Source organism: Lagopus leucura, unplaced genomic scaffold (genome assembly GCF_019238085.1).
Source record: "Lagopus leucura isolate 7727_CA_CO unplaced genomic scaffold, USGS_WTPT01 Super-Scaffold_1, whole genome shotgun sequence".
Lineage (NCBI taxonomy): Eukaryota > Metazoa > Chordata > Aves > Galliformes > Phasianidae > Lagopus > Lagopus leucura.
Window position 1 is genome coordinate 1,577,262 of NW_024962250.1, and position 13,689 is coordinate 1,590,950.

Here is a 13,689-nt window from a genome sequence, read left to right on the forward strand (position 1 = left end):
TTAGTAGGTACCCACAGAAGAAAATTTGGTAGGGAGTGATATAACAAGTCAGGCTGAGTCAATTGGGTGATATAACAAGTCAGGCTGTGTCAAGATGAGGTGGGTAGAGCTCTGCTAGTTAAGAAGTAGTAAATCTTTAATGGCTGTAAAGTTTTTCTGAATACATAGTTTTACTAAAGAGTTCTTGTGATGCATTCCAGAGTTCTTAGATCCCTGTTATACAAGTGTCTGTGAGCATCAGTTGACTTGGAGAACTTTTGGTTTTTATTTTGTTAGGTTCCCTTGGTTTCTTCTACAAGTGAGGGATATACATCCTCCCAACCCATGTATCAGCCTTCTCATAGCACAGAGCAGCGGCCACAGAAGGAATCAATTGACCAGATTCAGGTAAGTGTGACTTCACAGGGGTGGGAATGACTGTTTCCAGATGGGGTCAAATATTAATCTTTGTTTATTTGAAAATCAATAGACTTTGTGATTTCATTTATTGATAGGGCTGGTTCAGTTCCTTGTAAGTTCAAAATTTTGAAACAGTCTGTCATTCGTAGTGAAATGTTTGCTTTCTGAAATTCAACTAAGGTCTTTGCACTTGTCTTCTTAAAGTTCTCAATACTATTCAAAGGCTACTAAAGCGTTGTTTGTTTTAATTACTAGGCTTCAATGTCACTGAATGCAGACCAGACCCCGTCATCATCGTCGCTTCCCGCTGCGTCCCAGCCGCAAGTTTTCCAGGCTGGATCTAGCAAACCTTTGCATAGCAGTGGAATCAATGTTAATGCAGCTCCATTCCAATCCATGCAAACAGTATGTAGCAAATGAATTCTGAATTACTTTACTCTGGTAGTCATTCCCTTTGTTGTTTTTTTACAGTGTTGGAATCAGTTATGTAATTGCACAAAATAGTCTTCAATTATTCTCATTTTGCAGTCTTGCGTTATTTCTGTAAATGATCTGATGAGAATTTATAAAAAATGGATTGGAGCAGAGCACTATTTTTCTAACATTGTAGGTATTCAACATGAATGCACCCGTTCCTCCTGTTAATGAGCCAGAAACCCTTAAGCAACAAAATCAGTACCAGGCCAGTTACAACCAGAGCTTCTCCAATCAGCCACACCAAGTAGAACAATCAGATCTTCAGCAAGAACAGCTCCAGACAGGTAAACTAATTTAGAGAAAAGTAAAATGGTGATAGCTTTGGTAGAGCAGATAATCAAGGCTGTGAAGTCTTAAGATGCGTAGCAGAGCATGTCACACATTCTTGAATGCTTCTTGTTTTGCAAAGATGGGCAATGTCTATATTTTATTGCTTTGTTTTGCAATCTGTAGTGTTTCTGTCTTGGTTGGACTATCCAGCAAGGCATGGAATTCAGTATGTAACTCTCCAAAGAAGAGAGAATTTCTTGTCAAAGAAATTTTGCTACCTGATTTTAGTTGTTTTTTTTTGTGTGTGTGTGTATATACACATACACACATATATATACGGGTTTGAAAATCACAAATGAGATTGAGGATTATTTTTGAGACGAGAGCAGTAGAGTACTTGCTCTGCTGATGTGAAAATTAAATGATTCTTCAATATGCCATAAAAAGGAACAAAAGTTGGTTGTACTGCTTCAGTAAAGTTGTAAGAAGGGTAATAGCAGGCTACAATTGAGAACAAATATGGATTGGTTCTCACAGATCACTGAAGGTCCAGAAAAATGTAAAACTTTCTTCTAAAAGTGTTGGGCATAGTTTGAATGCAGCAGTCAAAATCTTTCCAAGTTATCAAGTTAAGAAAAATAAGCTATAATACAGAGGCTTTGTGCAAAGCTGTCCTTGCAGCCCACCTCTTACTGGACACTCAGATAAAACGTGTAGATGCAGAGGGGGATTTCATGTGAACGATACAGGACAGGATGACAGTGGTGAAGTGCTAAAAGCTACTGGAGGTGTAGAGTGAGGAAAAAATGTGATCCTTCTTTGCAACTGATTATGGTCTTGAATCTTGTCTTCCCTGCAAGGTAGGGTAAGGGTTGTATGAATGAGAAGAGGGAGAATCAGATTTTCACCATTTCCCTTGTACATTGTATAGCTCAAAAAAAACCCAACTAGAAAAACTACCTGGGGAACTGTGGTGTTGAAGGTGAGCCATGCAGTATTAAGTGTTTCACTTTATATTAGTAGTATATATTAGTATATACTTATATATTATATCGGTATATATATTAATATACATTATTATATATTATTATATATGATATAATATATTAGTATATTAGCAGTTAAGTAAACGTAACCGATAATACAAAAAAATTACAGTGGCTTTAGAACAAAACCTGCCCATTGTAATGGGGCATAGGATGACCACTTCTTCCTATGACTGTGGAATGCATGGAGGTTGGGGAGACAGAGCTGTACAGAACTTCATAGCACTTTATTCTAAGTGAGGTTGAACTGAAGTAATGCTTTCTGTTGAATAATGAAGACTTGCTTTCCTGCATATGAAATGGGAGGGAGAATCTTACCACTTAAATGTTGAGATCTTGCTTTTACAATTGGTATCAAACTGAAGTTTATAGCTCTTTCACTCTTAGATACAGAATTCCATCTATTATTACACTTACTGAACCTATAATCCTTGGATTGTGTTCATTGTCCATTTCTGATGATGGCTGTGATGTGAAGATAACGTGGCATACTTTTTTTCAAGAAGCAAATAGTCTCAAGCTATCTGTCCAGCTTTTGCTTCTTGGTTTATGTGTCCTGTAGAAGGAATGAACCCCCAGCCTGTACGGTCAGAACGGCAGCTCTGTTAAAACATTCCCACAATCTCACCTGTAGTCAGCACAGCTGTGCCTAGCAGAGAATGTAGAGCGACTGCAAATACTTTTTAGTGGCTGTCTGCCAGTTCAGAGGGAAGGAAGCTCCAGAAATGGGTTAGCTCACGTTATTTTTACAGAGAGAGAGTGTGTGTGTGTGTGTGTGTGTGTGTTGGTGATTTTTAAAGGAATTGAAATGGCACACAGAGAAATGTTACCTGTGTATGGAACATTTGTTGCTGAGCTTAGGCCAGAGGCTTCTTGACATTGGCTCAATCTAAAAGTGGTACACAGCTGATTTACCTTCACTGTCAGACATCTCACAGAATTAAATTTGACACAACTCTGCGGATTAATTTTCTTTCAGTGGGTAAGCATACATTGATGTGTTCAGGGGTACTTCCGAGCTTTGTATATTGAGTTAGAAGATGAGCATATGTGGGAATGTCAATGCAGAAACTCAGGATTCTGTACTGTACTTTCTCCTCACTTCAAATGCAGTGGTTGGTACTTACCATGGTTCTCCGGACCAGACCCATCAAGTGGCAGGAAACCATCAGCAACCTCCCCAGCAGAATACTGGATTTCCACGTAACAGTCAGCCTTACTACAACAGTCGGGGAGTGTCTCGTGGTGGATCACGTGGGACTCGCGGCTTGATGAATGGTTACAGGGGACCTGCAAATGGATTTAGAGGTAAATGGCTCTTAGAGTTTTAACTTCCATCATACTGAGAATGGGTTTGATTATACAAAAGTAAAGGAAGAGAAATGTAGAAGTTGCTACTCTGAAGGAATTAACAGGAGCAGAAGAATGATACGGTTGTTCTGGATGGATGAATAATAAATGGTCATGGAGATGATTTTATGTGGTTTCAGTGTTGTGGAGATAGCCAGGGTGTGCATGTTAGAATAGGAAAGATGCAGCTTCCTTGTTGAGTGATAGGGGTAACCCCCTATCTAGTGCCCTTTTCTCATCCTCTTATGTGATTGGAGAAAAGAGGAAAAAGCTGTATAATAAAAATACAGTTGATTATAGTTGGCAGTATTGTGTTCACCATTTGTCTGTTCAAAATCGATCCGGATTCCAGATTGTAGACTTTTAAACAGAAACTGTTCATGGGCTTGTTTCCTGTCTCTCGGGAAGACCTTTACTCAGAAGCAGTCTTAGTTGGCAGTTGTGACTTTGCAGGCTGCAGCTGTCAGATTTAGATCCCAGTATTACATTTAGTTTTGGATTTGTTATGTAAATTAAATCTCAAAATACTGGAGAAATGCACATAATGGTTTCTCCTCCCACTTGTTACTAGATATTCATTAACACTGAAGTTGCAAACACTTGCTTGACTTGCAGAAACAACTTCCTAAATGTTTTATTTTCCCTTAGATTTAGGTTAAAAGCTCTTTACACCACCATAGAAAGAAAAGCCTTGTGTAACAGGTTGTCATTTCCAAGTGAAGACTTGTCTGTTTTTCCTTAGGAGGATATGATGGCTACCGTCCCTCATTTTCCAACACTCCGAACAGTGGTTACACGCAGCCCCAGTTTAATGCTCCTCGAGATTATTCAAACTACCAGCGGGTAAGATACAAGGAAAATGCATGCATTTGCAAAAGCACAAGTGTAAGTCAACGAGTGGAAAGTTTTCCTATGACATTTTTATCGCTAATGAAGGCAGAAGTTACAGATGCATAGAAATAGCAGAATTTGAGATGGCTAGTTATAACTGGGAGAACTGTTGGGCTGTGTGGTCTCTGAAGTAGCTAAAGCAAAGTTAGTTGAATTATTAAAAACTCTCTCAAGTTTTCACAGCTCTGTGAGGAAGGACCACAGAACTTAAATCCATTGAAATGAACTTCTCAAGCTTGTAAGGGGCTGCCTGTCTTCAGCATTTCTGATATGCTATTCTGAAATCAGTATAGAAATACATTGTTCTGTAGGAAGTGTATAGTGAGCTCAAAGCTTAGTCTGACTGACTGGAAAATGACTGCTCATCCTCAAACATGTATTTATAAACAGATGAGATGGCTAACTTTGATACTGGTGTTAGAATCTTCATTTTGTTGACCGGTTCTGTGAGAAACCCATCTGTCTGACTTCTGTGCAGTCCAGAAAAAAACTGAACAGTAGTTCTGTCTGCATTTGTTACTTATATTGAAGAAAATATCCTGGAACTGGACAAGGAATTTATTATTTTACATTATTATAGCTGCTAGATACTGGTAGGAGTAAGAATGTGTTTTCCTTACAAGAACTAAAACTAACACAATGCAGTATGCTGGAGTCACAGGTACTTCATCAGTGTAGATTGCTTTAAAAGCTCTTTATTTTACTGGTAACTATTAAACCAAGAAAATGTGTGTGGTTTATGTCATAACTTGCCCATTTTTATGCTTTAGGATGGATATCAGCAGAACTTCAAACGTGGTTCTGGACAAAGTGGGCCTCGGGGAGCTCCTCGAGGTAATTCCTGAGTAGCGTGTGCTTGATTTGAGCTGAGTGGAATCTTTTGATTCAGTTTCTGGAGTTGTGTATTAAAGCAACCTCAATCCTTTATTCAGTAGATCCCAGTTGAAGAATAGGCTTTCTTTTCTCTGACTTCATAGTTGACTCAGCTTTGGAAGAAGGACCTCTTGAGGTCCTTTCTGTCTTGAGTTACACTGTTATCCTGTGAACTCCTACAGAAATTTAGCTGCCTGTTGAATGAGGATTTGAGAAGCAATTAAAAAGGCGTTTGTTTTTGGTGCTTTAAATGTAGCAGATAATAATGAAAAACTTAGTGATTCTTTTTTCCTCCAGATTTGTCATAACTTAAGATCTGCTTAGTTAGGTTTGTGAATATTTTGTAAGTAAAATTTATTAATAAAGCTACCACCTGGCTTTAACTGGCTGTCAGCCTTCAGAATTGTGTTTTACTTGGCAGTAAGAGATGAATTACTGCATCTGTTGCAAGGATTTATTTTTTTTTTATCTAAGGATGCAACGTGTTATTCTCTTCCTTGGTCCTGAAGAATTATTGCTTTTAGGTAGTGGAAGCATTTTATCCTGTAGCTTTTTGGGAGTGTTTGCCAGGTGTTCATCTCATGAAACAAACAAAAGTGTACTCATGAGGCCTCCAGTTGAACTTCTAAATCTTACTTTTCAGCAGTGTTTTCCACAGTTCTTTTCTAATAGATGTTTGGTGATGAGCTCTGTTCTCATATGGACATTTTAAACCTCTCTGATTATAACTTAAGATTCTCATTATTGTTGAGGAGGAAGCACTTAGAGTTCTGTTCTTGACTCTTGGTACTGAAGGCACCATCCTGTGAAACTGTGGCTTGGAATTAAACCTAGTGTGAGGCTGTTGTGAAGCTGAAAGCACTGTATAGAAAGCTCAGCTATAATGAATGAAGTCTTGATGTTTGTTATCAGTGATGTGTGGCTGACAGAGAAATTCACCAAACAGTTCACAGAACCACAGAATGGCCAGGGTTGGAAGGGACCTCAAGGATCGTGAATCTTCAACCCCCCTGCCATGTGCAGAGCCACCAACCTCCCCATTTAATACCAGACCAGGCTGCCCAGAACCCCATCCAGTCTGGCCTTGAACACCTCCAGGGACAGGGCATCCACAACCTCTCTGGGCAGCCTGTTCCAGCACCTCACCACTCTCTCTGTGAAGAATTTCCCCTGACATCCATCCTAAATCTTCCCTCATTCAACTTCAAACCATTTCCCCTTGTCCTGCTGCTATCAACACTTTCAAAGAGTTGATTCCCCTCCTGTTTGTAGGCTCCCTTCAGGTACTGAAAGGCTGCAATGAGATCACCCCCCAGCCTTCTTTTCTTCAGGCTGAACAAGCCCTTCTCCTTCAGCCTGTCTTCGAAGGGGAGGTGCTCCAGCCCTCTCATCATCTTTGTGGCCCTCTGGACCCTCTCCAGCAGCTCCCTGCTCTCACACTGTGAGCTGCACACAGTCCCTTTCTTAAGAAAGAATGGAAGTAAAAATATGATCAGTTAGCTTGCAGTATTTAAAACTGCAGTAAACCAATGATTGTTTTACATTACTTCAAAACTTTCAGTTTCAATCTTTGTATCTCATGACTAAATTTTTTCATAGTGGTTACAGCTTCATAGTTTGGGGGAAAAGGTATTGAGATAAAGATGAAAACTGTAAAGACAAGCTGTACACTCTTGAATTCTGATGTACAGAATCTCTGAAAAGCATCTGCAGCCCAAATACCTAGTTTAGACCAGAGCTTGTAGTTTTTTGGTTTGTTTTCTGGTGGTGGTGGTTGTTGTTTCTGTTTTGTTTCCTTGCATAATCCCAGTGCCTCTCACATATTTTCTAGGTCGTGGAGGACCCCCAAGACCAAATAGAGGGATGCCTCAAATGAACGCTCAGCAAGTGAATTAAACAAATTCACAGGATTACGTGAAAACGCCAAAAACACACTGGCCAGTGTACTATACATGTTACCAGAAGAGTTATCATCTATTTGTTCTCCCTTACAGGAAGTTTGTTGTAAAGGGACTATTTTCATTACCCATAATGACAGGACTACAGTTGCCAGCTTTATGTTACCTGGATATGGAAAGAAATAAACAACGTTTACTCTGCATGTTCTGTCCTAAGCATCATCTTGAGCCTTGCACATGAGATTCAGATTCCTCACCCTTGCTAAGAATAATGCAAAAAAAGGCAATTTTCAGGGTGATCCAGTCTCTCCATGGTTAACTGAAGTGGCAGGAAAAAGCAAAGACTCACTTCTGACATTAAAAGCGATGCAACAAATTTGGATATAATCTGCAAATTCATAAAGAATTACTGTGGTGGCAAAACCTAATGTGATGAAACTTAATGTTCCCATGAAAGGATTGAAAAAGTGAAGTGTGGCTTGGTAGAGCAACTGCATTTCAGCTTTTTCATATTAAACTGAAGCACTGAACAGTTACAGATGTGTAGCGATGCATATTTCCCTAAGCAGGCTTATAGCCAGTTTTTGACAAAGAAGAAGCGCCCTTAGCTACAGCGCTGCTCAGCACCAGGGCCCCGTTTACTGTGGCTAAGGATGTAGGGTCGCTTGCATAACTGCTAATGTTACTGTGTAATTTTTTTAAAGAAAAAAGCTTTGATTTGGCACTTCAACAAAATTTTGCAACAAACGCGAGTTATAATCTGGTTGGCCACTGTATATTTGATGTGAAGTATTTAGATATCTCTTTGAAACACATTTAAGTTTCTTTGATAGCAATGACTTTTGTAAGGATTGGTACTCTCTATCATTCCTTATGACTTGCACATTGTCTGTCACTAATACTTGACTTTGCTGTATTATCACCTAAATAACTGATGCCGGTACTGATGGAAATCTCTAATGGATAATCATAACACTTTTGGTCACATGTCCTTTTGTCTTTCCTGCAGCCTTGAAGGTTTTAAGAAATCTCAAATGCCCGCTGCTGCTGCCCTTTTAATTGCTATCTTTTGAAAAGCACCAGTATGTGTTTGAATTGATTTCCCCTTTTAAGGGAAATGACAGCCAGCAGTTACAGTTCTAATGGTATAAGCAAGACAAATAAAACATGTTTATAAAAATTGTATCCTGAACACTGGTTTTCAGCGACTGAAACAAATCTAATGTAACGGGTTTACACTGCATAAGGTTTTCTCTTTTCAATGAAAGATTTTCCTGAATAGTTGTCAAACTCCCGTTTTCTCATTTGATTCTAATACCTGTGACATCTAGGAAGTTTTTCTTCTTGTGGAGACTCTCCTTCTCATCAAGGCAGCAATGTCTAGAAGAAATGGCATAAGACTAGGAGCTGGAAATTACCAAGTTTTACTCAAGTTTTTACTGTATACTTGTGGTATAATCTTTGGAAAATCACTTGTGCCTCACTTTTGCGCACATGCACTCTCTCTGCAGTGGGGAGAATATATTGATAGCTGCCTCCATAGAGGTGTTGGTAGTTGTGTTGCATTTATAGCATGTGCAAGAAGAAAAGCGCTGTGTTGCTCATCAGATAATTCCCACGTGTGGAAGGGTGACGTTAAGGAACAGCTACCCATTGCTTACCTGTTATATACAGAACTGAAAGTTGTTTTTGCTGAGAGTTTTGCCCAGAGGGACATTTCTACGTTGTATCATAACTGAACTTTCAGAACAACTTGTATTTTTTGACTTTGTTGCTGAATAGTGCATACAGATAGGTGGTAAGGTCACTTTTCCATTTTACATGTGAAGAGCACAAACGAGAAGTTTTTACTGAGGAGTGATAAGCTTTTGAAGACAATGCTACACAGCAAACACCTTGAAACAATGCTGATGGCTAGAAGCACAGCAGTTGTAGTCAAGGCCTAGGAACATTCCAAGCCAGTGTAAAGATAAAACCTGCAGTCCGGTAAGAAGTTGCTGTTCTGTGTCTTTTTTTAGGAAGCTGTTACTGAGCTAATAGTCCCAATTGGTTTTTTTAACTGGAAAAAAAAAAATAAAAGACAAACCTTTTAATGCTGAACTGATGTAGGAAACAGTGATTTTTTTTTTCTTTTTGTGTGCATCAGCTTACTTTGAAATGGTTGGTAGAATATAAGCTATTCAGCCTTTTCTGTTGCACACCAAATGCGAATTCAATAGTTAATTGTAGTTGGATAGTGAACTTGCAGCATGCTGAATTAAAGACCACTGAATTGATCAGAACATTCCACTTAAGTTTTTTTGTTTTTTTTTTGAAGCATAATTTAAATTTATTAATAAAACGTGGGTGTTTGAGAGGCCTCTTATTTGAGATGCAAAGTTGTAAGCCTTTTCGTGTATGAAAATGGTCTTTAGAATAGCTGTTCTACTGTATGCTGATAGAGGGAGATGTGTAACGATAATAACTATAAACAAGTACTTAATACATGTTTAATCTGGGAATTTGCACTGACTCCTTTAATCTCAATACATGCAGCTAATAAACAGTATACTGAAAAATTGCCTCGAGTCACAGTATGGCACATAGATTCATTAACTGGTTTTCTGGCCTGTTCAGGGGGTCTGTCAGTCAACATTATGGTTGATTGTAAGGGTCCAGCTTGTTTTCTTTGCTTGGTCCACTGCAGTGCAAGTGTGGTGCTACACATTTTAAAGAACTGTATTGAGAGAGAGAGAGAGAGGACTTCAGAGCTTTCAAGTACCATCACTGCTTAGATTACTTCTAGATCTGAGTTGCACTCAGATCAAAAGCAATTCGAGATCACTTTCATTTGGGGAAGAAGAAATCTGTGTTGTGAACATGGAATAGTTACAAAATGATGGTAAGCAGGTGAAATAGGTAGCAGTTCTGGCCTGGTTCTGTTGTAGAGCCCTTTCTTTTGACACCAGGGGGCAAATAGCGTACTTTTGAGCCTGTATATACATACATCAGTTGCTCTCATGGTGGTTTACTTGATTCTTCCCTGAATTAGTCTCTTTGGAGCATTACAGACAAGTAATGACTGCTTTCTGGTGTGTACAGCTATTACGAGAGAAGTGTTTTTGTTCCCAGCTGGGACTTCATTATCTAGCAGCAAGGCTGTGATAACATACGTGTTTGAGAACCAGCTTTTAGCACTGCAGTGTGTCATAAAAGGATTCTTGAGTAAATAACGTGTGAGGTGGCTCCAGAGTTTTCCAGATGTTTCTACCTAATGTTACTGTATCTGGGACATTTCAGACTTTTCTGGACATGTTGCATAACTTAAATCATGAGCTGCTTGTCATACCTAAGGTCAATCTTGTCCTTAGTTGTGTGTACTGGCTCTCTTCTAAAGAGTCCACCAATACAAATTTTGGATTTTGTTATAGTAAATCTATAATCCTAGGGTTAACTGCCATTTTTCTTTCCAGGGTATGGCAGTAAAGTATTGAAGTCTTATGATTAGACATCATCCAGAGTAGATACAAGAATGACAGTGATGGCTGGATAATAGCTAATGGTGTATTCTGCTGGGACTTTGTAACTTTCAGAGAATTTCATTACCTTAAAAGTCTTCTCCATACATCCCACATTCCTTATGTTTTAGGCAGATTATTTCATTGGGTTGGAGGTTACCTTCGTGTACATTGTCACTATAGAATGGACGAGCTGTCCTTCTCTCCCCAAATGGCATTTGAATAATTAGGTGTTGAAATGGCTTTAACCCTAGGCAAATACTCAAGGTGTGATAAATAATAGTGAGAAAGCAGTAACTTCCTGTGGGTAATTGCAGATAGGGCAAAAACTTTGTAATCCAGCAGAATAAGGTAAATGATCAGAAGACTCTTGACCCTCCTGGTCTTTATTTGAAGGTCTGGACGTAGCCAAGCTATGTAGCTGACTTTTTTACCATTTCTTTGCAAGAATAATTTGTTACGAATGCTTATCTGAGGTGCAGATGTTAAGTGTCAGTGGGCAAAATTTGTGGTATTCTTCAGATTTCTTATCTCAAGTCTGCTGTAGATAGAAAGGGACACGAGGAAGCTGCCTGACATTAAATTCCATTAATTAGACTGTCGAAGTCACATCTTGAAAAATAAAGCTCTTCCTCTTGTCCGTGCAAAGCTCATTTTGCAACTAAACAAATAGAACTGCCTCAGTCTTTCAGATCTGTGCTTCTATTTACAGTGTTCCATCTGCATCCAGTGTGGAACAAATGAAGGCATTTAATTATTTGTGCTGGCACCATCAGTTCTGCAGATGAGATGGGTAGTTAACTTTTACCTCTGGGTGACCTGAAAATCAGTGCTTTGTCTGAGAAGCAAGCAAAAAATTGTTCTAAACAAGAAAATTCTCCTTTTGAACTTCAAAAGAGAATGGTTTTCTTTTTAAAACTTGAGCTTAAATATAGTTATCATCATCTTGTGGAAAATGCATTGCAAAACTGCAATAGTGTCCTTGTAATTATAAATTATAAAACTACTGCAGTTATTCCATCACAAGATCACAAGCTAAGTGGGCAATTAGTCTTGTACTAATGTCAGATTTCTTATGTTCAGTGGCAGAATTAAGTACAAGGAGTTTTCATATTAACTTTGGCAAAATTCCATCATTTAATGTGAGATCGGCATACTCCGTGCTCATGAAGAAAGGTAATGACTTAAGCTGCTTTTGTTTGGCCATTATGTTTTTTCAGAGGGAGAGGGAGAAGGTCCTTAAAACTCCATCTGCAACTACTTGCATTCCCTGGCAATAAATGTTTTTCATCCCAATCAGCACATCATCTAAGATGAAATAAGGATGATTAGCACGGCACCTGGCTGTTTAGGGATTGATATTGCATTCAAATCATCTCACGTTAAAATTGAGGGATGTAACCTGAAGGGAAAGCTGTAAGTGGACTTTTAAAGAAACTTAATGTCTCTTCCTGTACCTGAAAGAAAGCCCTCACCCTCATCTACTTTTATGCAGCTTTAGAAGCAGCATCTTGGATTTCTGTCTCATAAACTGGGTATGTTGAATTTCTAGTGTGCTATCAAAAAGCCTCTGATAAGAAACTAATTTTCTAAATGGTTTATCTATTAGAAGGGGTACTATCCTATTCATTTTCTTAGGCTTTTTGAATACGATGTAATTGTTATTTGTAATTCTGTAGGTCTAGCATTAATGGAAGGAAGGAAGGAAAATTGTTTCCCAAATTGACATCATAAAGTCAACTTGAGCAGTGTTTCAGAGAACTGTATTAGCAAAATGACATTGTGACTTGACAGTTGTGACTGAGTGAAATTGATCAGCGTTAGCCCTTAATGGGATCATGGGCTGCACCGAAAGTTACGTTTCTCCAGCCCCCATCTCCCCTATCCCTTTATGTTCATGAGATAATCAGGCAGGTGTAACTGGCTCAGTCCAACTGATGTCCAGTTTCGGCTTTGTATAAATGTGCTCAGATACCTAATTAATGGATTAAGAGTTCAGCTGATTTTTTGTATCCATTACACTTGTACTAAATGAAAATATATTTCATATATATTTCATAATTTTTAAGGCTATTCCATTTCAGAACAAATTTTAGTAATGCATCTACTGCACAAAATACGTTCTCAGACTTACCTTCTCGTTAACCTGCAGGCTCTGGTTTTCCGATGGCCTTAAACATTCCTACAACTTCACAGTTCTTTACCTCTCCATTTAAAACAAATTGGCTCGTGGCGTATGTAAGCACCTGAAACATAAGTAGTTTCAATGTTTTATGTCCTTTTAAGCAAATATTCCACAGCTATCCCTCAGGAATTGACTTGCTGTGCTTCTGTTGGTGATTTCGTTTGGATACCTGGCTTCTCCTCAAGGTTTGTTCCACAGCCTTAAAGAGCTTGAATTCAATAGTTTGATTGCACGTGTTGCTGTTTTGAAACTGATATTTATCTCAGCATCTGCCCAGCGGTACTAAGCGCGCTCCCTTATGCTGTTACGCGCTTTTTAAACGCTTCCGAACTCGTTCTGGCGGTATGAAGAGCTAGCAATAGCCGTGTTTGTGCAGGCAGCTCGCTCGGCTGACGCTGCAGCTGCAGTTTTACCCGACAGCTTGAGCGGTACTTTTATTGAGAAGCAAGGTCACTGAATTTTCTTAGGCTCTAATGGCTCATTACCGGACGATACCGCACCACACAGCCTCGTTATTTTGCCGTGCACGCGCTCCGTCCCGCCGCCCCTTTCTCAGGCCGCAGGGCCGTCATGGCGGGGCGCTCGCTCGAGCAGTCAGACGTTGCAAGCGATGTTTATTTCGGGGAAAAAAGAATTAAAACTTTTTCAAGCGCGCTTCAGCCCGTTTTTACAACCGGCTGCGCCATCGCTCGGGCACGCGTGGCGCCGCCTATGCGCTCTCCGAAGCGCCGCCGTTCGGACCCGCGGCCTCCTCTTCCGCCGAGCCCGGTGCCGCCCCGCGCTGAGGGAGCCGCGCCGCGCAG

General features: G+C 39.5%; 1 protein-coding gene and 1 long non-coding RNA gene across 6 annotated transcripts in view; one reads left to right on the forward strand and one right to left on the reverse strand.

The window, feature by feature from the left end:
* CAPRIN1 (cell cycle associated protein 1) overlaps positions 1-9,304 on the forward strand; it is a 34,073-nt gene extending 24,769 nt beyond the window's left edge. For all 5 annotated transcript variants that reach the window (XM_042870735.1, XM_042870746.1, XM_042870715.1 and 2 more), the window contains 7 exons: positions 277-387; positions 655-804; positions 1,010-1,160; positions 3,306-3,500; positions 4,285-4,385; positions 5,204-5,267; positions 7,138-9,304. In XM_042870735.1, coding sequence (XP_042726669.1) covers positions 277-387; positions 655-804; positions 1,010-1,160; positions 3,306-3,500; positions 4,285-4,385; positions 5,204-5,267; positions 7,138-7,202 — 837 coding nt within the window. In that variant the 3' untranslated portion in view covers positions 7,203-9,304. The remainder of the gene's footprint in view (positions 1-276; positions 388-654; positions 805-1,009; positions 1,161-3,305; positions 3,501-4,284; positions 4,386-5,203; positions 5,268-7,137) is intronic.
* A 191-nt stretch (positions 9,305-9,495) lies between these two features.
* On the reverse strand, positions 9,496-13,645 carry LOC122179733. Its single transcript, XR_006178808.1, has 3 exons — positions 13,056-13,645; positions 12,836-12,947; positions 9,496-9,920 (listed from the first exon to the last, which is right to left on the reverse strand). It is a non-coding gene; the product is annotated as an uncharacterized LOC122179733 (long non-coding RNA).
* Between the last annotated feature and the right edge of the window lie 44 nt (positions 13,646-13,689).